The 22,134-nt window shown below is 42.5% G+C and overlaps 1 protein-coding gene across 4 annotated transcripts in view; it reads right to left on the bottom strand.

Annotated features, from left to right (window-relative positions):
- Positions 1-246: 246 nt before the first annotated feature.
- Positions 247-22,134, bottom strand: part of SNUPN (snurportin 1) — a 30,090-nt gene continuing 8,202 nt past the window's right edge. For 3 of the 4 annotated variants that reach the window (XM_073619035.1, XM_073619036.1, XM_073619037.1), the window contains exons 2-9: positions 17,666-17,859; positions 16,191-16,362; positions 15,945-16,049; positions 10,343-10,439; positions 6,019-6,116; positions 4,914-4,991; positions 4,742-4,822; positions 247-761 (exon numbers count right to left, since the gene is read on the bottom strand). In XM_073619035.1, coding sequence (XP_073475136.1) covers positions 417-761; positions 4,742-4,822; positions 4,914-4,991; positions 6,019-6,116; positions 10,343-10,439; positions 15,945-16,049; positions 16,191-16,362; positions 17,666-17,823 — 1,134 coding nt within the window. In that variant the 5' untranslated portion in view covers positions 17,824-17,859 and the 3' untranslated portion in view covers positions 247-416. Of the gene's footprint in view, positions 762-4,741; positions 4,823-4,913; positions 4,992-6,018; positions 6,117-10,342; positions 10,440-15,944; positions 16,050-16,190; positions 16,363-17,665; positions 17,860-19,415; positions 19,441-22,134 lie in introns of those variants that run through there. The other variant, XM_073619038.1, reaches the window with a different exon arrangement.

Here is a 22,134-nt window from a genome sequence, read left to right on the forward strand (position 1 = left end):
TCTGTCGGACCAGTCCAGTCGTAAAGTCTGCCCGTGTGTACACGGCATTAGACCATGTGGTACTGCTCAAGGAATCTCTGATGGAACCATAGTTGAGAAAGGGCAATATAGATCATTTTTTTGTTTAACAGTTTGAATAGAATTCAATCATCTCTAAGCTATCAAGCTGTTCTAACAATCTTAGACACTTTATAGTATCAGTTGACAAATAAGACTTCACATTGCTATCATGAACAACAGGATATGTTTTCTTATTAAAACAAATTTATTAGAAATCCCTTAAACACTGTACAGACAGTTACTGCTTGGCAAGTTTAAATAAATGTCCCTTGTGACAGAGAAAGTGATATCCATACAAGACAAAAGACAGTCCACTGGAGGAAATGCAATCAGCCATGCCACAGTAGAGATACAACTCAAGATGAATCCATTCCAGTGGAACTGAATGCATTTTGGCTTACACAAGTCTTTGATCCATTCTCTCCCTCTAGCCCTTCACTCATTACTTGTGGAGTTGAAGGGAGTGTGGAGAGATGTTCTAATTCATATCGTCCACCTTCTGCTGTTCCCTTCCCTTCTTTCTTGTGTTCTAGGATCTGCCTCATTTGCTCCTTTGCATACGCTGGCTTCTCTGTAAGTGGTCCTGGTGGGGGAGGGAAGCCCAGTATGTCAGGAGCCATGTATGGACGCAGCCACCCTACCAATGGAGTGCTACCTGGAGTGTAGTGGGTGTGCTTGTGATAAAAAAGAAGTCCATCCACCTGAAATTGAGCAAAAACATGACAGAGATTCAAACTATAACATATGAATTTGACATGGTATTGTTACAACTGCCTTGGAATCTGTCTGCTTACACCTTTTTTGTCAAATATCTTTTTATTCAAAAAAATGTTTACAGTAGAAAATCGCCTGTGATCAAGGTCACGGATTGTGATTAATGAAAAATTGACCAGCATCCGTAAAAGATAAACAAGCTAGGTTTGAAAAAGCGTAGAACCCCTGAATTGTGTACCTCCAAGCTCCCTAGACACTGGGATATCTTGCGGATGGAGGCTCGAACTGAGGGAACCAACTCAAATTTCTAAGTGGATGCTGATGGGAGACTATGAAGCATCTATAATTTCAATCGCCCTTTGGGTTTGAGGTATTGTGGTATGAGGCACTGTACTAATTACTGGCATGCTCCAGTTTTAGTAAATCAACCCCATTGAGTTGTAAGAAGTCTTCTCATACCTTTTAAAAACAGTGTTCCGCCAAAAAAAAAAAAAAAAATTAAAAGCCAGCAGCTGCACATACTGCAGCTGCTGGCTTTTAACAATAGGACACTTACCTGTCCTGGAGTCCAGTGATGTCGGCACCGCAACTGATGTTTCCATCAACTGTCTAGTGCTGCCGCCGTCATTGCGGGTAAGGGTACCCAGCAGTGTAGCCTTATGGCTTCACACCGGGAACCCTACTGAGCATGTGTGAGGCCCAGCTCCTCTCTCCTACTGGCCCAGTGACAGGGAGAGGAGGAGGGAGCCCCGCGGTGATGTCATGGGCTGGCAGGTATCCCTTCCCCCCTCCCCCTCGAAAAGGTGCTAATTGTGGCACCAGAGGGGGAGAGGAGACAAATGAGTGGAAGTTCCACTTTTGGGTGGAACTCCGCTTTAATAACTCAGTACTCCCATGGACTGATATCACCTTCAACCTGTTCAGTTTCCTCCTCAATTTCACTTTTTTTACTGGAGGTCCAATGACTTCAAAGCAAAGCTCCATCAACTGAGATGACCCTGTTTAGGGTAGGGTTTAGTCTCGATGTCAGGGAATGTCAGGTGAAACTGAAGGGTCACAAAAGAGAATTGTTTGACCAATAAAAGGTAACAAGCAGGCAACTTGTGGTGTCTCATCCTATTTAAAGTGGTTGTTAACCCACTTCTACTAAATGCTCCCATCCTCTCTGTACCATTATAATAATTGTCCCTGTGTTCTGTAAAAAATATGCTCGATTGTACCTATGTGAGCGCGGCTCCCATCGCTCAGTTGTCAGCTCTCTGTCTTCTCTCTCTGGCTCACAGCTGCAGTGGGCAGGGCCGGGCGCTCCCGCTGACGTCACCCAGGGAGGAGGGGGAGAGAGAGAGCCGACAAGCAGCTGAGCGCTGGGAGCCGTGCGCATATAGGTACAATCGGGCAGATTTTTTACAGAACACAGGCACAGGGACAATTACTATAATGGTACAGATAGGATGGGAGCATTTAATAGCAGATATGAGAGCAGCAGGAGCAGGGGGCAGGCACTGGTAGAGCAGAGACAGGCAGAGAGGGGAAGAAGGACACACAGGAGACAGATAGCAGGTTGCAGATGACGGAATCACACAAACTGACCACAGTGTCAGGCCTCAGCAGCCATGATTATTGTGGGCAGTTTGCAGAGGGGAGGGTATAGCCAGGCAGGATTAGCCATCGGGTATTTCAGGTGATACAGGGGTCCAAATGACACAGCACAAGCACTGTGCTGTATAACATGCTTTAAGGGAACAGGATCTTTAATTTATTTCTTTGGGGGTTAACAAACGCTTTAAGAGTTTTAGACCTTGTTTACACTTGTGATTGCGAGGGGGTAAAACCTCACAGTTGAGGAGCGTTTTCATCGCCCCTCAACCGTTCCACCCTTTGCTGCAGAGGCAGCAGCTGAGGTTGTACACATGTCATGGCAGGAATTATACCCCGTCGCACTAGGCACACTACACTGCCTGCTGTGTAAGCAAGTGTAAATGAGCCCTTACTTTTAAAATGTACGCGTAGTACAGGCTTTTATACCCAAATAATTTATCATTATAGATGTGACACTAATAATCCCAAAACATAACCAAGGCTACAACATTCGGGTTTTGCTGATTATGTGCCATCTGACAACCATCTGAAGCTGTTATCTTCTTGAGGGATCTGTTCACTCCCTTTTTAAGATGCTTTTGTAATAAAATTTGTAATTTTACTTGGTGTCTCATTTGTATTTTCCTGGGGTTAAATACTACAGCACCTTGAAAGTCCCTTTATTCCTTTCCATTTTTGATAAATATACCTTCGAAGTATAGGGTATAAGGTTTCAAAAAACAGATGATGTTAATCTGTCTTCAACAGAATAAGAAATGGTCTCCTGAACCACAGTAGCCCATTAGAAGCAAACAGTAACTTTAACCAGTTCCCTACCACCGTATTGTAAGATGACGGCGGCAGGAACCGTTCCTCCCTCCGGGTGGGCATCATATGACGTCCTCGGCTTCCCGTCATTGTGGAGAGCGCGCGCTCGCCGCATCACTGGGGACACGATGCGCGTGCCCAGCAGCCGCGATGTCCGCCAGGCACCCGCGATTGCCCGGTAACAGAGCCGAGACGTGGATCTGTGTGTGTACACACACAGATCCACGTCCTGTCAGGGGAGAGGAGAACTGATCGTATGTTCCTTGTACAGAGGAACACTGATCGGTCTCCTCCCCTCATCAGTCCCCTCCCCCCACAGTTAGAATCACTCCCTAGGACACACATTTAACCCCTGCAGCGCCCCCTAGTGTTAACCCCTTCCCTGCAAGTCACATTTATACAGTAATCAGTGCATTTTTTAAAGCACGGATCGCTTTATAAATTTGAATGGTCCCAAAATAGCATCAAAAGTGTCCGATCTGTCCGCCGCAATGTCAGTCATGCTAAAAATTGCAGATCGCCGCCATTGGTAGTAAAAATAAATAAATAAAAATGACAAATCTATCCCCTATTTTGTAGACGCTATAACTTTTGCGCAAACCAATCCATATACACTTATTGGGATTTTTTTTTTTTTAACAAAAATATGTAGAATACATATCGGCCTAAACTGAGGAAAAAAATTGTTTAAAAAAAAAAAAAAAAAAAGGGATTTTTATTATAGCAAAAAATTAATAAATATTGTGTTTTTTTCAAAATTGTAGCTCTTTTTTTTGTTCATAGCGCAAAAAATAGAAAACGCAGAGGTGATCAAATACCACCAAAAGACAGCTCTATTTGTGGGGAAAAAAACTATCAAAAATTAATTGGAGTACAATGTTGCATGACCGCGCAATTGTCATTCAAAGTGTGACCGCGCTGAAAGCTGGCCTGGGCAGGAAGGGGGTGAAAATGCCCTGTACTGAAGTGGTTAAGTCAATATGTTAAAAGTAAAAGTAATTTTTTTAGTTAAAAATAAACATGTCATACTTACCTGCTCTGTGTAATGGTTTTGCACAGAGCAGCCCTGATCCTCATCTTCTCTGGTCCCTCTTCGGTGCTCCTTGCCCCTCCCTCCTGTTGAGCGCCTCCACAGCAAGCAGCTTGCTATGGGGGCACCCGAGCAGAGCCGCAGCTCCGTGTGTCCATTCAGACACAGAGCAGCGTCCCGGACGCACCCCCTTTCTCTCCACAGTGGCCAACTGAATTTGATTGACAGCAGTGGGAGCCAATGGCGCCACGCTGCTGTCTCAGCCAATGAGGAGGGGTATCCCGGGCAGCCGAGACACTAGTGCAACGTCGCTGGATCTAGAGGGAGCTCAAGTAACTATTAGGGGGGCTTCTGCACACAGCAGGCTTTTTATCTTAAGGCATAGAGTGCTTTAAGATAAAAAAATCTTCTGCCTTTACAACCACTTTAACCTTATTGGTCAGTTTGTGGCAACACAGAAAATTCTTATTGCAGACAATGTAATAAAAGGCCTATAGTTCATGATAAACTACAATACAGTACACACCATACCTGGTAAGGAAATGTTTGCATTAGAACGTTCTGTATGGAATCCAGGGAGCAGGGGAAGTTCTGCAATCCAATAAACTTGAACTTTAAAAGAAAAGAAGTATAAGACTGATAAATACCTAGAAAAAAAATCCACACCAGCTGCATGATTTATACTTTTTTACAGGCTACTTACTGGGTTCCGTTTGGAAATTTCACCAAGTCCTTCCTGTTCCTGAAGTTTTGAGTCAAGCCAATAAAAGCGAAAATCAGTCTAGGTAAAAATAAAACAGATTTTAGATTGTAGCTAATGATTAAAGCTGAACTTTGGGAACTGTACATAGGCAGCCCATGATACTCTATGGCAGGGGTAGGCAACCTCGGCCCTCCAGCCTTGGTGAAACTACAAGTCCCATGAGACATTGCAAGACCCTTCCAATCACAGGTGTGACTCCTAAAGGCAGAGGTGATGGGATATGTAGTTTCACCACAGCTGGAGAGCTGAGGTTGCCTACCCCTACTCTATGGAGACGCAGCAGCTATGCCAAACGGCAGTCTGCGTTAACAAGCCAGGCCAATGCAAGTCTGGAGGGATGCCGAAGCTGCCATGTTTGCTTCAGCACCAGCAGCAGGGAAGTAAATGCTGCATGGCCAAATCTAGGGGGGCGCTGATAGGGGCTTTACCTTTACACAGCACATGCATTGGCTACATTCACACCAGCGATTATGAGCAGGTGCAAACTGTAGCGGCAGTTCCTCCTGCGTCTCTCAGCAGGTAGGTGCGGCTGCCAGCCCCGCTCACTAGAATGACAGTTTGCCGATGCTTCTTTGCAGCTCTCTGCACATCCAGCAATTACCTGCTGTGACCTGCTGTGATCACTGCACAGCTGCAGTTAATCGCTGGCTGTGCAGAGGGCCGCAAAGAGGTGTGGCCGCTGGCATACTATCATTATAGTGAAAGGGGCTGTTGGCCACACCTACCCGCTGAGAGCCACAGGAGGAAAGGTTTATCAGGTGCCCTTATTGTTGTTTATCAAAAACAGTGTTAAATATCACACCAACTTTATGTTGCCCTCTTACTTTTTTTTATGCATCTCTAAACCCATGTAAAAGAAGCTTTCCTGTTGTGAATGGCCACAATAACAGATTCATTCTTATAAGCTATAATGGAGAAAACAGATATGCACAAACTAGCAACAGATTTAGCTGAGAGTAAAACTGGGATGTGAACAGGTTTCAAATAGTTCAGCCAAACTTTGACGTAACATATTACAACACTTACAAGTTAAAATATAAATTACCTGGCAATCATAAACTGGATGTCCCCTCCAACACATGACATCTAACACATAATAGGTCCGAGATGCCTCATTGTATATACAGTCCAAAATGGTATAATCTGCAGAAGATAGACACAGAGAGAGATTTAGGTTTTGGTACTATTTCCTGCACAACAAAATTAACAAAATTGAGGAAATAAATTTAAGGAAAATGGAAAGGCAATAATGATGCAAATACATTTTAGCCCCCTTTCACACTGAGGCAGTTTTCAGGCATTTTAGAGCTAAAAATAGAGCCTCTTATACCTCCCCAGTGTGAAAGCCCGAGTGCGTGCGCTTGCAGGAAAGGAAAAAAGCCCGGCAAGCAGCATCTTTGGGGCAGTGTAGGAGCGCTGTATACAGTGCTCCCACTGCTCCTGCCTATTGGATAAAATGGGCAGCTTCCAAAGCTCCTGAAAAGCACTGCAACATGGGCGTTTTTAAACCCCTGTTTGGCTGCTAGCGGGGGTTAAAAGCGCCATGCTAGCAGGCCGAAAAGTGCCTCCTAAACAGTGGTAAAGCGCCGCTAACTGGCCTGCCGCCCCAGTGTGAAAGCAGCCTTACACTGAGCCAACGAAATACAATCAGATGCTGCTTCTCTGGACACACAAATTAAGAAGCATCATCGTAACAGTGAAATGACATACGGCAGGGGCAGACCTACAAAGATGACCAGACAGACGGGTTGCTCTTATACAGCTGTAAGACAGAAAAATATATTGTCCAAAGCAACAAATCAGAATACATGTAATTTTTTGGGCAAGTTAGAAAATGGAAGCTCAATTTTTTTTAAAACATTAAAGAGGAATTACAAATACTGTAGCTGCTGACTTTTAATATTAGGATACTTATCTGTTCATCGATCCCGCAATATCGGAACCCCATCCGGTTTTCTGATCGGCTCTAGAGTGCTGCCGCTGCCATTTGTGGTACGGGTGACCGGCAGTGAAGCATTACAGCTTCACATCCGGTTCCCTACTGAGTATGCGCGAAGCACGCAGCGCTTTCTAACTGGTCCGGCGGCAGAGGAAGGAGGAGGGGGGCCAAGGTCATCACGGCGCAGTCTTCCGGAAGTTGGAGGCGGGTACCTGTTTTTGACAGGTACCCATCACCCACTTCCGGAAGACTGCACTCCCCCCCTAAATGTGCCAAACGTGGCACCGGAGAGGGGGAGGAAGCAGATAAGCGGAGCTTCCACTTTTGGATGGAACTCCGCTTTTAAGGTTTGTTTTTTTGAGACCCGTCTGTAACATGGTTTTATTACCTGTTTATCCTGTCACCAGGCCTATTATTTTTCCACCTCCTTTAACAGGCCAAGTTGTCCAGCAAGAGTGGCAGTTACAAGGGTTGAAGGTGTTTTAGAGTAGTGTCAGTGTGCCGATTTAACTACTTGTACAGATTTATTGCAGCCTCTAATAGCTACATTGTCATTCGATGATCTCTTTCAAAGAGATGTATGTTTTTTCTTAATCATACTTACCTAGGTGGATGCTGAATCTGTCCCCCGGTGCCTTGAACTCTAGAAAACGGAGCGATCGAACACCACCGATCGCTCTGTTCTCACAGCTCCGTGAGCAGAGAGCTGCTGACTGTCAGCAGCTCTCTGCTCTGCCCCCCTGTGCTCACTGGAGCACTGGGCTGTGGAGGGGGCGAGAGCAGCCGGCTCAGGCTGTCAGCGCCTCGCTGAGCTGGGTGCCAGTCCGGGCAAATGGGCGGATCGTGACTCCATTGTCGCAATCTTGACCAACCTGTACCGGTTCGGTGATGTCAGCCAACAGCAGCCTCCGGCCCGCTGTCTGCAGAAAACGGGTCACAGGAGTGCAGAACGAACAGCACTCCTGTGAGCCACAGAAGAAGTACAGCTAAACGAGCTTTGGCTGTACTTCTTTAACCACTTGACCTCCGGAAGGTTTTACTCCCTTTATGACCCTTTAGAGCTTGGTTTTGGTGGTATTCGATCACCACTGGGGTTTTTTTTTTTTTTTTTTGCGATATAAATGAAAAAAAACAAAAAAAAAACCACAACGCTGGCTGGGGGGGGGGGTACAATAACTGACACTGACATCAATAGTGACACTAATATAGTGATCAGTGCTAATACTATACACTGTAACTATACTACTGACACTGGCTGGGAAGGAGTTAACATCTAGGGGCAATCAAAGAGTTAAAGTGGTAGTAAAGCTTCCAAAAAAAAAAAATATATATATATATTTTTTTCCCCCCCTGCAAGGTAATAAAATCATATAATAGGTAAGCAGCAAGCAACACACTCCTAATATAAATGTGCAAATAAACTCAAAACAAATAATGTTGCGCTAGCGATAATAAATGTATCCAACCACTAAGTGTATCAATTCTCCTGTGAAAATATGAGTGCCAACATAATAATGTGTGAATATACAATAATATAATACATTCATGTGTATTTCATCTTGTGATAATATAAATCCCGTGCTCGAGTGCAATCAAATATTTAATTAATGAAAATGTTAGAAAATATTGTAACTTGTTGAGTCTTCACAGATCCCCAAAAATCTGTGCTTTGTATCTATTCACCTCAGTGCTCACCTCACACTTAAGTTTGGTCAAATAAAGCTTATTAGTCACCCCGGACTAAGGGAAGCTCCCCGATGACGCATAATCTATGCAAAACACGTTGAGGCTAGTTGAGCGATGCTGACGTCACATCTGACCCGCACTGAAGCCGAGGCTTGAACCGCACGCCGGCTTCCTGAGATGGAACGGCGAGCACAGGCTTAGTTTGGAACGCTGGACAGACTTGGTTCCAGTCTAAAGGCACAAGTAAATGTGAGTGAACAATCTGATTAATATTTTTAAGACAAATTAACTGAGGAATATTGTGCAATGATGGCCGTTTGTTTTTTCATGAGACTCAAAGAATGGTAAATGGTGGAGGCATATGAAAAGAATATTGCTGCATCTACTGGGCAAATCTCTGGTATACCTGTATAGAGAACCAACTGAACCAGGCATTATTAGGCTCAGTTTGTACTAGTGCGACCTGTCATGCGACTTGGGACTGCAAAGTCGCATGACAAGTCATACTCCATGATTTCCAATGAGTACTGTTCATATCTGTGCGACTTCAAGTCGCAGCGACTTCAAAAAGTAGTCCCTGCACTACTTTGGTCCCACTTTGATGCAACTTGAGGTCCATAGACCTCAAGCATATACAGGCATTGCTTCAAGTCACATCAAAATCGCGGCAAAAAATCACTGTGAAATCGCGGAAAAATCCTGCGACTTTAGGGTTGCAATAGTGGAAACAGAGCCTTAAGGCTTTTTGATTACTGTTTTCTGGTGAGTGCAAATTTTGGAAGGTGGTGGTGAATCAAGAGCGTTTGGATCGTTCAAACACAAATTTATATTGGATACGTGGGATTCATTTATGAAGAACCATCACTGGGACTTTTTTGTACCAAATCACTTTTCTGCACTGAATCACTTTATTTAATTACCTTTGATTGTTGAATATGTTGAACACATCGATGTGAGCACTATATTGGTTGGAAAAGTCAACTTAATATAATTGAGTATTGATTATTTACTTTACACTTTAAGTTTATATATTGGGGTTGGCACAGCTACATACATACATATATATATATATATATATATATATATATATATATATATATATATATATATATATATATATATATATATATATATATATATATATATAATATGTCACTTTGATGTTAAATTGGAAAGATCATCACATGAAATAATATTATATTATTAGTGTTTTTTACCATATTTATGTGTTTGTAGAAGTCTGTTTTGAAATAATTTCTTAATTCTTAAAGCTGAACTCCAGCTGTTGATACACTAACAGACAGGAAGTTTTGGCTTGCACCCTGAACACAGTGCTGTATGCTGCTTCAGCTATATAGAGTTTAAACCGCATATCCAGTAGCCTCACGTTAATAAGGGACATGGTTTGCTTGGGTCAGCTTGGTGTAAAGCGTATTAAAAGATGGAGTTCAGCTTTAATTTTTTCAATGTTACATACCCCAATTGTTTGCCATTATTTATCTATTTATCTATCTCTCTAGCTCATTTGCAGTATGGATTTTAAGGTGAATGATCATACTGTGAAGAGCGCAGCGTTTGTGGTACACACCGTGTGTCTATGTACTAAGTCTATTGTGGTTTATACGTGTACTGAAACTTTTATTTGTTATTTCTATGCTTAATTGTACGATTACTATTACTAAAAAGTCAAACGTGTACATTATAACAGTTACTCTTCCAATTTCTTACACAACAGATCCCTCACCTTTGCCACTGGAACTGTTGTGTCTGTTTCCACCAGGTAACAGTGAAGGAAATCGGTTTACACAATACCCGCTCTTAGTATAAACTGCAGTGGATCCCTAAAACAGGATTAAGAGTGGTAAAATTAAAAAGGTCAACCCATGAATAACTTGTGTCCAATCACAACAGCTGCACCTTTATTTACAAGTACACCTATCATGACAAAAATATGGGGGCTGCTGTTCCTGGAATTCTTTTGAATGTTTGGCTGCATCTAGCTTCAGTACTTGGGTCACTGACCTATAATAAGTATGCAGCGATGAGTGTCAAGGAAGTCATAAACACAGTACAGCCTACTTGAAACAGAATTTACTTGCAGGTTTACCTTCCATGAAAGGTCCATAAATTCGTTTTTTTTCCCGTCCTTTTAGGATAGTGGACAGAGCCATGCAAATGTATTTATTACAGGTATTTATATAAAACGCCCCCAAAATTGACACATTTATACATTCATATTAGTCCCTGCCATCAATGAGCTCACAGCCTAAGGTCCCTCTCTCACATGCATTGCTTTCTTACATTCTTATTAGGCCAATTTCGACAGAAGCCAATTAACCTACCAGCATGTCTTTGGAGTGCAGGAGGAAACTGGAGTACCTGGAGGAAATCCATTAAAGCACAGGGAGAACATGCAAACTCTACGCAGGTAGTGTTCTGATTGGGATTCCAATCGTGGACCCCAGTGCTATAAGGCAGAAGTGCTAACCAATAAGCAACTGTTATGCTTATTTCTTTATGCTCATGTGGTCAACTGCAAATCCAGAATCACAGATTTATAGTAAGTACAGATACAGCAATTTATTACAAACTATACACAGCTGTTTCAGGCAAGCAGATCATTATCAGTGCAGCATGTGGAAACCATGAACTATGGGGTAGTGCTTTTGGAACAGCCTCACTATAATGTGTCTGGTTGTTTCATTGTGTTGGTCTATAAGCCCTATTATATATATATATATGAAAAGTGGTTTCCATACACTTCACTGATGATAGTCAACTAGCCTGAAATAGCTGTATGCCGTTTGGGATAAACGGCCCTATAACAGGCTGTATTCTTATCATAAACCAGCAGTTCTATTTGCAGATGCCACAAGGGGGCATAAAGGAATGATTTGTAGGGCTCCTCTCTCTATCCAAAAAGGAGGAATAAACTTTTAACCACTTGCCTACTGGGCACTTTCACCCAATTTTCAGCTTTCAGCGCTGTCACACTTTGAATGACAATTGTGTGGTCATGCAACACTGTACCCAAGTTACATTTTTATAATTTTTTTCACACAAATAGAGCTTTATTTGGGTGGTATTTAATCATCACTGGGTTTATTTTTTGCTAAACGAAAAGAGACAGAAAGTTTTGAAAAAAAAACAAAAAAAAAAACATTTTTCAGAGTTTGTAATAAAATTTTGCATTCAGGTAATTCTTCTCCTTCACGAATGTGCGCTGATGAGGAGGCACTGATTGGCAGCACTGGTGGGCACTGTTGGGACTGCACTGATAATCAGTGCCCTGATTATCAGTGCCGATGTCCTTTTAATACAAGCCGGTTATCGACTTTCCTCTTCTTTCCTCATGCTGTCACCACGAGGAAAAAAGCCGTTAACCTGCTTGTGTTTACATCTGTGATCAGCTGTCATTGGACACAGCTGATCACATGGTAAAGGGCCGCTGTGATTGACCCTTTACCCCGATCTGTGATCAGCCGAGTTCAAAGGGCTCAGGGATCACAGAGCACGCTGCCCGCACGCCACAGGGGGGCATGTGGGCAGCGCGTTTACAGGAGGATCTAAGTAGATGCCCTCCCGGCAAAGTAAGCCTGCATTGTAGCCGTCATTCGGCTATAGTGAGGTTGGGAAGGGGTTAAAGTCTAAGTTCAGCTTTTACAAATAAATGCACATCTTTTTGCATGTACAAAAAAAAACAAAAACAAAAAAAAAAAAACGTACATTTAATATTTTTTTACTCTGCAGCCTGTAAAGCCCCATATACACAAGCCGAATGCCAGGCGACACTCGGCCCATGTGTATTGCAGTCAGTCTGCCAGACGCCGGCCGTTTGTCCAGTTTTTGTTGGATATGCATGCTGGAAAACCAGCAGCTGACCAGCTCCCGATCAGCATTCTGGTGAGGGGGGGGGCCTCCCCCTATCAGAACACAACATCTCAGCTGGGGGAGATCGCTGTACTAAGCGATCTCTGTACTGTCGGAGTGTTAGCACAGCGGCTCTGACCAGAGCTGACAGATTTTTTTTCGTTTAACTCGCCGGGTTGAACAGAAAAAAAAAAAAAAAAAAGAAAACTTATAGCGCGTACCAGGCTTAAGGCATTGCATCAGCAGACCAGGCTCCTGCAGACACTCAGTATAACTGTCTGCCGGTACCTCATATGGGCATACAGGTACTGAATGCAACTTTTCTTACTCCCTTCCTCTTTTTTATTGGTTTAAACCACCAAATAAACCACCCCCCACTCCCTTTCCCTTCCCTCCTTCTAAATAGACAAAAATTATGTAGTGTTCCTATGCAGGTTATGTGTTTATTTTGTATACATTCCTCATGTTTTTTTTCTAAGAAGTAATTTGAGTTCCAGAAAAACTTGTACACATGCAGAGTATGATAGAGTCCAGGTTCATGCTGTGCCCTGTCGGCCAATTGTCCCTTGTCTTCACATGCCCTTGGTTTAATACATCGTTTTATTGCTAATATATGGTACCTGGCCTTTAGTGATAACTTGTAGTTTATGTTGTCTTTTGCTTTGTTTATATGTGATTTCCCCCCCCGGGTTTGGGGGCTTGCTGATGTGACACACTTTAGTTTCCGGCCGGGCACCATCTTCCTACACCCATCCCGGGTGTATTACTGCTTTGTTATTGCCTTTTTCGGTTCATGTGAACTTCAATTTTGCACTTCTGGTTTCGACGCCATCTTGGTACACCCAGTCCAGCCAAGGGTGTACCTCACTTGAGATGGCGACAAGCAACCCTCAGCGGCTCCCATGATGCGGGGATTCTCCCTGCACTATAGCGGGGACTTAGGTGGGGAAGGGAGAGGCCTGCTGTGATGGTGTGGATAGTTCTTGGTTCAATTAGGACCCTGCCCGCAGCATACCCAGCAGCCCTTTGGCAGTTGATTCCTCTGCTTTGTAGGGGGGAGACATACCATCTTGTGATTCATTGGTCTATGCAAGAAGGTAAAACTATACCTTTCTTCTTTTCTGGTGTTAATGATGTTCTAAGGATCCATGAGTCAGAACTGTGAGCTCATGTTATCTTTGCTTTATATGCTCTATATTATAGATCCCTTTTCCTTGCTGAGATCGGCTGATTTCCTGACAAGATGCACCTTACTACCTTAGGTCTCCAATCATTGCGTTTCATGCTATATATCCTAGACATCCATTTTTAGGGTAAGATTAATTCTTTCTCTGGAACATATTTAATCTTTCTCTTGTCCATAATGGGACTTACAACAATATATATACTCTTTTGGCTATATGGCCCCTTTCTTTGTAGTCCAGACATCTTGCTTACTCTATACAATCCATATCGCCTATCAATAGTTTACGTTGAACATATTGATCTTAAGGGGAGTAACATTTTGAACCTAATGCCTTACTGCCTATGCCCACAATTCCAATATAGAACCAGAGATTGCATTGGCAACCAGCCTCTGACACAGCCGACAGAGATCAGTGAAACCGGTCAGGCCTGTAAGGCCCATCTCTGGACTACATGTTTTTTGACCCATACATGGTTCTACATACCTTGCAAGGTTGCTGCTTTCAAAGATAAGGGAGAAATCTACCCCCGGACCCTGGACCTGTGGACTGAATCACAATCTGATAAGTAAAGTAAAGTAAAATATATTTACCACTCTTTGGGAAAGACTATAATTTTCTGAAAAGGATTACCTCTTCATATTGCTGTTTCATTTGGGGTTTGAGAGCGAGTCTGTAAAGGGCCAAGCAGGACTATGTTTCTATGGTTCCAGCGAGCCACACAGTACCTTATCGGTCATCCAAAGTTATCACTATTCCATTTGCATACCTCCTTTTGACCACTGTTACCCAGCAACGCTCCCCCACTTCATTACAGCCACCTTCTACTGTAATACAATCATCCACTTGTCCACAGTTCTTCAATGCAATTCGGGAGAACTACTGATATCATCTCATAGCTTTTACTTCATGGTATGACCATATCTATCCTCCCTTTTTGGAATAAGTTTTACCTCGATTCAATATTTGGGTCACTTTTCATAGGTCGTTTAGACCTGGGGATATCATCCCAGCTGTATTACAGCATTCTCAGTGCCTCTACAACTTGGGTGGATTTGCACCACCTGTCCAGAGATGGTCCTCTTGTTTTTATAGCTTTGATGCTAACGTATGCATGCATGATGTTTGTTTGTTTGTTTTTTCTTACCTTTGATATCAATAAATCTTTTTTGCTAATCATGTTTGTATGGTGAGTGAAGTTCCATAAATATGTGCTACCATAGGGTTGGTTTGCCAATCCTTATATCTACTGTATTCTTCCAATTGCTTAGGTACTGAATACAAATCATTATAACAGCTGGGTGAATAGCATTTTTAGAAGAAGAGGTGAACAACAGTATTCTGCATAATTATTTTAAGGCCGGTCTTCTTTTAGGCAGGCAAATAGCCAGCTTTGCACAAAAGGACATTTAATATACCTCCAGGACTCTGATCTACCCACTTTTCCCCAGGAAGAAAGGAGGAACATGCTCTGCAAGCACCCTTTAAAACTGAGGAAGTAAAAATTGCCATTTCCTCCACACAGATGGGAAAGGCTCCTGGCCCTGACAGCTTCTTCTTAATCTAATAAGTGTTTTAGAAACTTCTAAACCATCAATTTCTCCAGGCAATCAATTCAATTATAAAGGGCTGGTAAGTAACTTTCAAGCAAAGCGATACCAGCCCACATTAGTCATCCCCAAAGAAGACAAAAGAGCAAGCTTTGATAAAATAAAGGGTTAAATTAATAAGTTTGGAAATTGCTGAAAAGAATGATCTAAATTGTCTTGATAAATTATTGCAATGCTTTCCACATAGCAAAATTTAGCCTAATGAGGCACGTGATATACTGCTAAATTGAAATATGAGCTTAAAGCTTGGAGGTCTCCTTCTCTCTATTAATAGTTTAATTTACAATACATATACCTGAATGCCAGCTTATTTCAGTTCCATATATGGTTTTATAGAAGACTTCATAATGCCACTGAGCAGAAAAATAGCTGCAACAAGTTTGTTCTTGCAATCCTCCCCCTCTAGTTTTAAAAAATCCACCCGAGCAGCTTTATGGATTCATCAAATGCTAGTAAGCTGAGCGGCAGAACCCCTGTAATTATTGTTCAGCTCTGCACGCTAATCAGCATTCGATTCATTAAAAACTGCTGAACCATAATTACAAGCAATACCAATAACACATTTAACCCAACAACACATCTACCACTCCTATATAGAAAAAAAGTTTCTTTAAATGTATAAGAAGGACTAATTCAGGAGCTATTTAATGCAGATGTTGTGTTATAAATACAAATAGCTCACCCTAGATGCCACAATCAAGGAACGCTTCCCAGTCGGGCACACTACAAGGAGCCAGAGATCAGCCAGGTCTGGAGGGACTTCTATTAACCACTCAGAGAGCATTATCTGGAGGGTTAAGAAGACAATACATAAAGAATGATTGAAAACACATAAGCTAAGCATGAAATATGAAACCAACCCATGATATCAAAGTACTAAATAACAAAAAATGAATGAATGAAATAATAGGCTCTACATGTAAATGACCTGGTTAGCATAATGCTTTGGGAGCTTCTTGCCAGGATCCACATCCATCTCCTCCTCTTCACCCCCCACTCCATCGTCTTTTTCTTGTTTGTCATCTATCTTCTCTTCCTCTTTCTCTGTCCAGTCCCCTTCAGCCAGTCGACGGGCATGGTTTACATAGTCTAACCGTTTCCTAAAAAGGTTACATCAAAGCATCAAAAAAATAATATTTTCTCCAATACATAAAAATTTAAGCAAAGAACACATTAAAGTCTAAGTGGTTGTTATTCACAGCCGCTCCGGTTCTGAAAAATACTGCCTCACAACAGTGTGACTGGACCCTTAGTGTTTACATCTACTTTAAAGCAGATTTCCCCACCCCCTCCATTTTTTTTTAACCCCTGCTTACTAGGTTGGGGGTTCTGCACAGTTCAGATACTCACCCCCCCAGCATTATCCTGCCAAGATCCTCTTCTGCCACCTCTGGTGTGGTGGCGTCGCCATGTTCTTGCGTGACTTCATTGGAAGGCTGCAAGCTCTTTCAGGCTCAGCCAGCAGGCCTCCCGATGATGCACTGCTAGACCCTCCCCTCTTGTGAATCAACGACTATGCCTTCTGGGATATGTGACGTACATATCCCTGGAGGCACAGTACACATCATTCGCCTAGGCGGGTGACATCCATGGAGGGTGGGATCGAACATTTTTTATTAAAAAAAGATAAATAAAAAAAAAAAAAAAAAGAAGATTAGTGCAGTAGAGTGGAGGAGGACAGATTTTTTTTTTTTTTTTTTGAGGGTGAAGATTTAGGTGCTGTACCCCAAGCAACCGATTGGAATTCACTTTGCTAAATTTAGACCAAAACAATTTAGATTCTGATTGATTGCTATTACTTATTTGCTATTACTTAATGAAATTTGCTCCCTTTTGGTCCTTTAAAAATACCATGGGAACATTTTGTTTATATGTTCTGTAAGCGCAAAATATAAATGTTGGTCCAGCCAAAAATCTTGTGGGCTGATGACTTCCTTCCTGTGTATCCTGCACTCTTATTAGCTACAGTATTCCAGGTCATCTTCGGGGACTACAGTTATCTACAGGGACCACTTATAATCAAGAAGAGAGGGAGAGGTTTCTGTAGTATGAATTTGATGCAGCATGTGTACTACTCCCTCTGGTCACCATGTTATGTTGAGGTGGCTGGTTGGGGTCAGTAAAACTTTGTCCTGACTATTTTTAGGCCCCCACTCCTCAACCGCTAGTCTACAGAAGCATCCACCACATCAAAGGTCTGGTGAGCCGCATCATGTTACACTTTTGGGTTTAGATACACTTTAACTAATAAGATTTCTTTACTGCTTAGTGTTATACATTGCCAACACCTTGAGAATTCTATTTTTTCAATAAACCAATAATTATCATGGTGATGTTGAAATAATCCATACCCCTAAATATCCAAAGTTTCAACATTTCAGTCAAAAATGTCCTATAGCTCACGCTTTTTGTAGCTCCAGAAGTTTCCTCCGGCGTTCACTCTGTTCTAGAGAGCTGTATTTGCCCTTGTATTGTGCCAATCGCGGGTGGGGAGCAGATGGGCTGTTAAGTTGTGAAGAAACCGAGAAGCTTCCGGCGAGGGCTTCTGTGAGAGTGTCCATGCCCAAGGTTTAACTGACCGGGAAACACAGGCAGCCCTGTAAAGACATGAAATACCATATACTGATTATGAAATGTAGGAGTCACTTAGAAACTGATAGAATAGCCAACTCCTGCAGATCTTTGTTGGACACACCAAATATAAAAAGGGCACAAATTTACTGTAGGATGTTAGTTCACCTTTTCATTTTCTCAGAAATGAAACACTTTAAAGCTCAGTCACCAGCAAAAGGGACACATTTCTTTCAATGTATGTAGTGTCCCTACTGCTGATAAAACGGTAGAGATAGAGAGATTATATATATATATATATATATATATATATATATATATATATATATAAAATCTCTCTATCTCTACCGTTTTATCAGCAGTAGGGACACTACATACATTGAAAGAAATGTGTCCCTTTTGCTGGTATATTATATATATATATATATCTCTATCTCTTAAAGTGTAAAAAAGCCTTTTTTGAATAGTACATACCAGCCCTCCTCCTGTTGTAAATGGTGCACGTCCTCCCATAACCTATGCAGATGCTGGGGGACCTCTCCACAAAAACAGCTGGTCCCTCATTCCCCTCCATTCTTCTGTCTGCAGAACTGGCTGAACATTGCTTTAATGAGCCCCCTAGCGGCCCTGCTTCATTTTTAATAGCTGTACTATCACTTCTCAGAATGAAATGCGCTCTATGAATGGAGGACGGGCAGATGAATGAAAGGTCCGCCTTATCCAGTTACTGCAGCCACCAGCACAAGGGACGGTTTTCATTCAATGTAAGCATCCTCCTGGTGCTAAATTGAATTAAAAAAAAAAAACTATTTAAGAAAATGTAAGATTTAGGGCCGACAGACAAAGCTAAACTCAGGATTCAGATAAAAAAAAAAAACATTGCCTGCGAGGACAACTGCCCAGTATACATGGAATAAATAGTGTTGTCACTATTAGCGACCGCTGTACTGAGAATTACCTCTGTGCAGACTAATGGTCTTTCTTTTGCTGTTATGTTCATGCACGTTACAACCCCTGATAAAACAAATTCTTTTAGCGCTCTGCTTGCGTTAGATGATCAGTAGGTGGTGACATAAGGCTGCATGAAGTATATACTCCTTCACTGCTGAATTTTTATTTTTAAAGTAGACAATTCACAGTAGACGGTGTTTATTTCTTCTAGTTTAGCAACATGGTAATTTTAAAGCAACTCCAGCCCCTAACACCACAAAAAAAAAATGTAATGAAGAAACACCTGTAAAAAACAAAACAAAAAAAAGACAAAACAAACAACACATTTAATACCTACCTGGCTCACTGCCTGCACCATTGATCTTTGCAGAATTGAAGAGATATCCCTGCCTAACAAAGCAACTATACTCACCTTCACTCCAGCTCTGCAGTATCCCAGACCTCCCTTCTCCAGTCACTGACATCTTTATTTCTTCCGGTTACCAAACTCCAGCAGTTTTGATTAGCAGGGCCACATGCACGGGTGTTCATTTATTTGGCATTGCAGAAATTGTACACTGAGCTGCGCATGCGCAGCTCAGTGCACGATGAAGGCAAGCAAGAAAAAAAAAAAAATTCAAGTTAGACTTACCGGTAACTTGTTTTCCAAGAGTCTTTCAGGACAGCACTTGAGAGAGTGACTCCTCCCCTTGCAAACAGGAAACACCTCTTCCACCAAACTTTAAAAGGAGGCTCCTTTCCACACATTGTCAGTAGTAGTAGAGAACCTCTGGCCCCAAACTGGAACACATAATTGAGAGATAGATAGATAGATAGATAGATAGATAGATAGATAGATAGATAGATAGATAGATAGATAGATAGATAGATAGATAGATAGATAGATAGATATAAAATAGGGCAGGATGCTGCTGTCCTGAAAAACTCTTGGAAAATAAGTTACCGGTAAGTCTAACTTGAATTTTCCCTTAATGTCTTTCAGGACAGCACTTGAGAGGATAATAGAGACTTACCCCCCTAGGGAGGGACCACAGCCTGCAGAACCTTTCTGCTAAAAGCCTGATCCCTTGCTGACAGGAGATCCAGTCTGTAATGACGGACAAACGTTAAGTAACTTGACCACGTAGCCGCCTTACAAATCTGATCTGGGGTGGCACCAGCTCTTTCTGCCCATGTAGTGGCCTGGGCCCTCATTAAATGAGCCCTAATTCCCAGCGGGGGGAGATAAACCCATCTGAGAGTAGGCTACAGAAATAGCTGTCTTAAGCCATCTAGCCAATGATCCTTTTGATGCTTGGTGGCCTTTTTTGTTTCCAGAAAAAAGAATAAATAATGAATCTGAAGCTCTAAACCCTCCCGTTACTTCCAATTGTGGAACTGCTCTTCCTTTTTACCCGAAGGGTTAGCACAAAAAGTTGGGAGAATAATCTCCTGAGACCTGTTATTAAAACTTGCCACTTTTGGTAAAAAACCAGGGTCTACCTTAAGGACAACTATCTGGAAAAACTGGCAAAAAAGGCTACTTTACTGATAGGGCGTGTAGTCCACTAATCCTTCTTGCTGAAGTAATTGCGACCAGAAAAAAAGTTTTCAAAAGTTAAATTCTTTAGGGAAATGGTCTGTAAAGGCTCAAATGGTTCCTTTACAAGAGCTTGTAGAACCACCAAGAGATCCCAATTTGGAAAATGTCTTACCGGGACCGGTCTTGACCTGGAAAGTGCTTTGAAAAATCTCATGATCAGAGTTTCTGAAGATAATGATCTCTCCAGATAAACTCCCAAGGCGGCCACCTGCGCTTTAAGAGTGCTGACCGCAAGATCTTTGTCTGCACCTTTTTGCAAAAATTCTAGCACAGAAACTAGGTCTTTAACCTCCCTATGTTCTGAATGACAGAAAGAAACATAGACTTTCCATACTTTGGCGTAAATACCCCTGGTTACCTTTTTCCTACTAGAAAGCATCGTAGTTATTAACTTTTCTGAATAGCCTTTGCTCCTCAGCAATTGCTCCTCAGATACCAGGCAGCGAGCTTTAACCTGCCTACATCTGGATGATGTACTGGCCCCTGAATCAACAAATCCTGACTGAGCGGAAGATGCCAACATGGTTTGACTGCCAACTGTAGAACTGTGGAAAACCAAGCTCTTTTTGGCCAATATGGAGTAATCAACATTATTGATACCCTCTCTTTTAGTATCTTTCTCAACACTAGTGGAATCAACCTGAATGGAGGAAAAGCATATCCTAGGTGAAAATTCCACAGATGCGCCAGAGCATCTATCCCCTGAGAGCTGTCGTCTCTCTGAAGGGAGAAAAATTGCTGGAGCTGTGTGTTTTGTCTTGACGCAAACAGGTCTACCTGCGGAAGGCCCCAAGTTCTGGTGATCAATGCAAACACCTCCTTGTTCAGACTCCACTCCGATTTCTGCACTGTCGGCTCAGATAATCCGCTACTTCGTTTAACGTGCCTTTTAGATGGACTGCGGATAGTGATAGTAAGTGGTTTTCCGCCCACTCCAGAATCTCTACGGACAGCAAGTGAAGAGCCCTGCTTCTTGTGCCTCCCTGTTTGTTCAGGTAGGCTATGGTAGTAGCATTGTCCGACAAAACCTGGACATGGCACCCTATGAGGCTTTGAGAGAAGAAAGCTAATGCTAGGGCGACCGCTTTTAGCTCTCTCCAATTTGAGGATTTTTCAGCCTCAACCTGGGACCATGTTCCCTGTGCTAAGGCCTCACCCATGTGGGCCCCCCATCCCTGCACACTGGCGTCTGTTGTGACCACTTTTCCAGTCGAAAAAGACCAAAGAAGACCTCTTTGTAGAACTACATGCCTTTTCCACCACCACAGTGAACGTTTGACTCTGGTGGGGATCTTTATCTTCGTATCTAGACTCTCTGTCCTGTGGTTCCATGTTCTCAGAAGGAACCTCTGGAGAGGCCTGAAATGCAGCCTTGCCCATTGGATGGCTGGCATAGAAGAGGTTAATGTCCCCAGAACCGACATAAACCTTTGGACTGAAATCAGCTGGTTTGTCTGTAGTGTCGTTACTACCCTCTGAACCTTGATCTTTTTCTCTTATGGGAGAAAAATCTTTTGTTCCACCGAATTTATCAAGTAACCCAGAAAAAGTACTTGTTGGGCTGGAAAGAAATTCGATTTTTGAACATTCACTATCCACCCTAGTGACTCCAAATGACTGCGGGCTGTGTTCAGATCCCCCTGCAACTTTTCCCTGGATGGGGCAAAAAAAGAGGAGGTCGTCCAGATATGGGATTACCGCAATCCCCTGGAGTTGAAGAGGGGCGAGAGCTTCCGCCATTACTTTCGTAAAAATACGCAGAGCTGAC

The sequence above is a fragment of the Aquarana catesbeiana genome, linkage group LG03 (assembly GCF_042186555.1).
Source record: "Aquarana catesbeiana isolate 2022-GZ linkage group LG03, ASM4218655v1, whole genome shotgun sequence".
Lineage (NCBI taxonomy): Eukaryota > Metazoa > Chordata > Amphibia > Anura > Ranidae > Aquarana > Aquarana catesbeiana.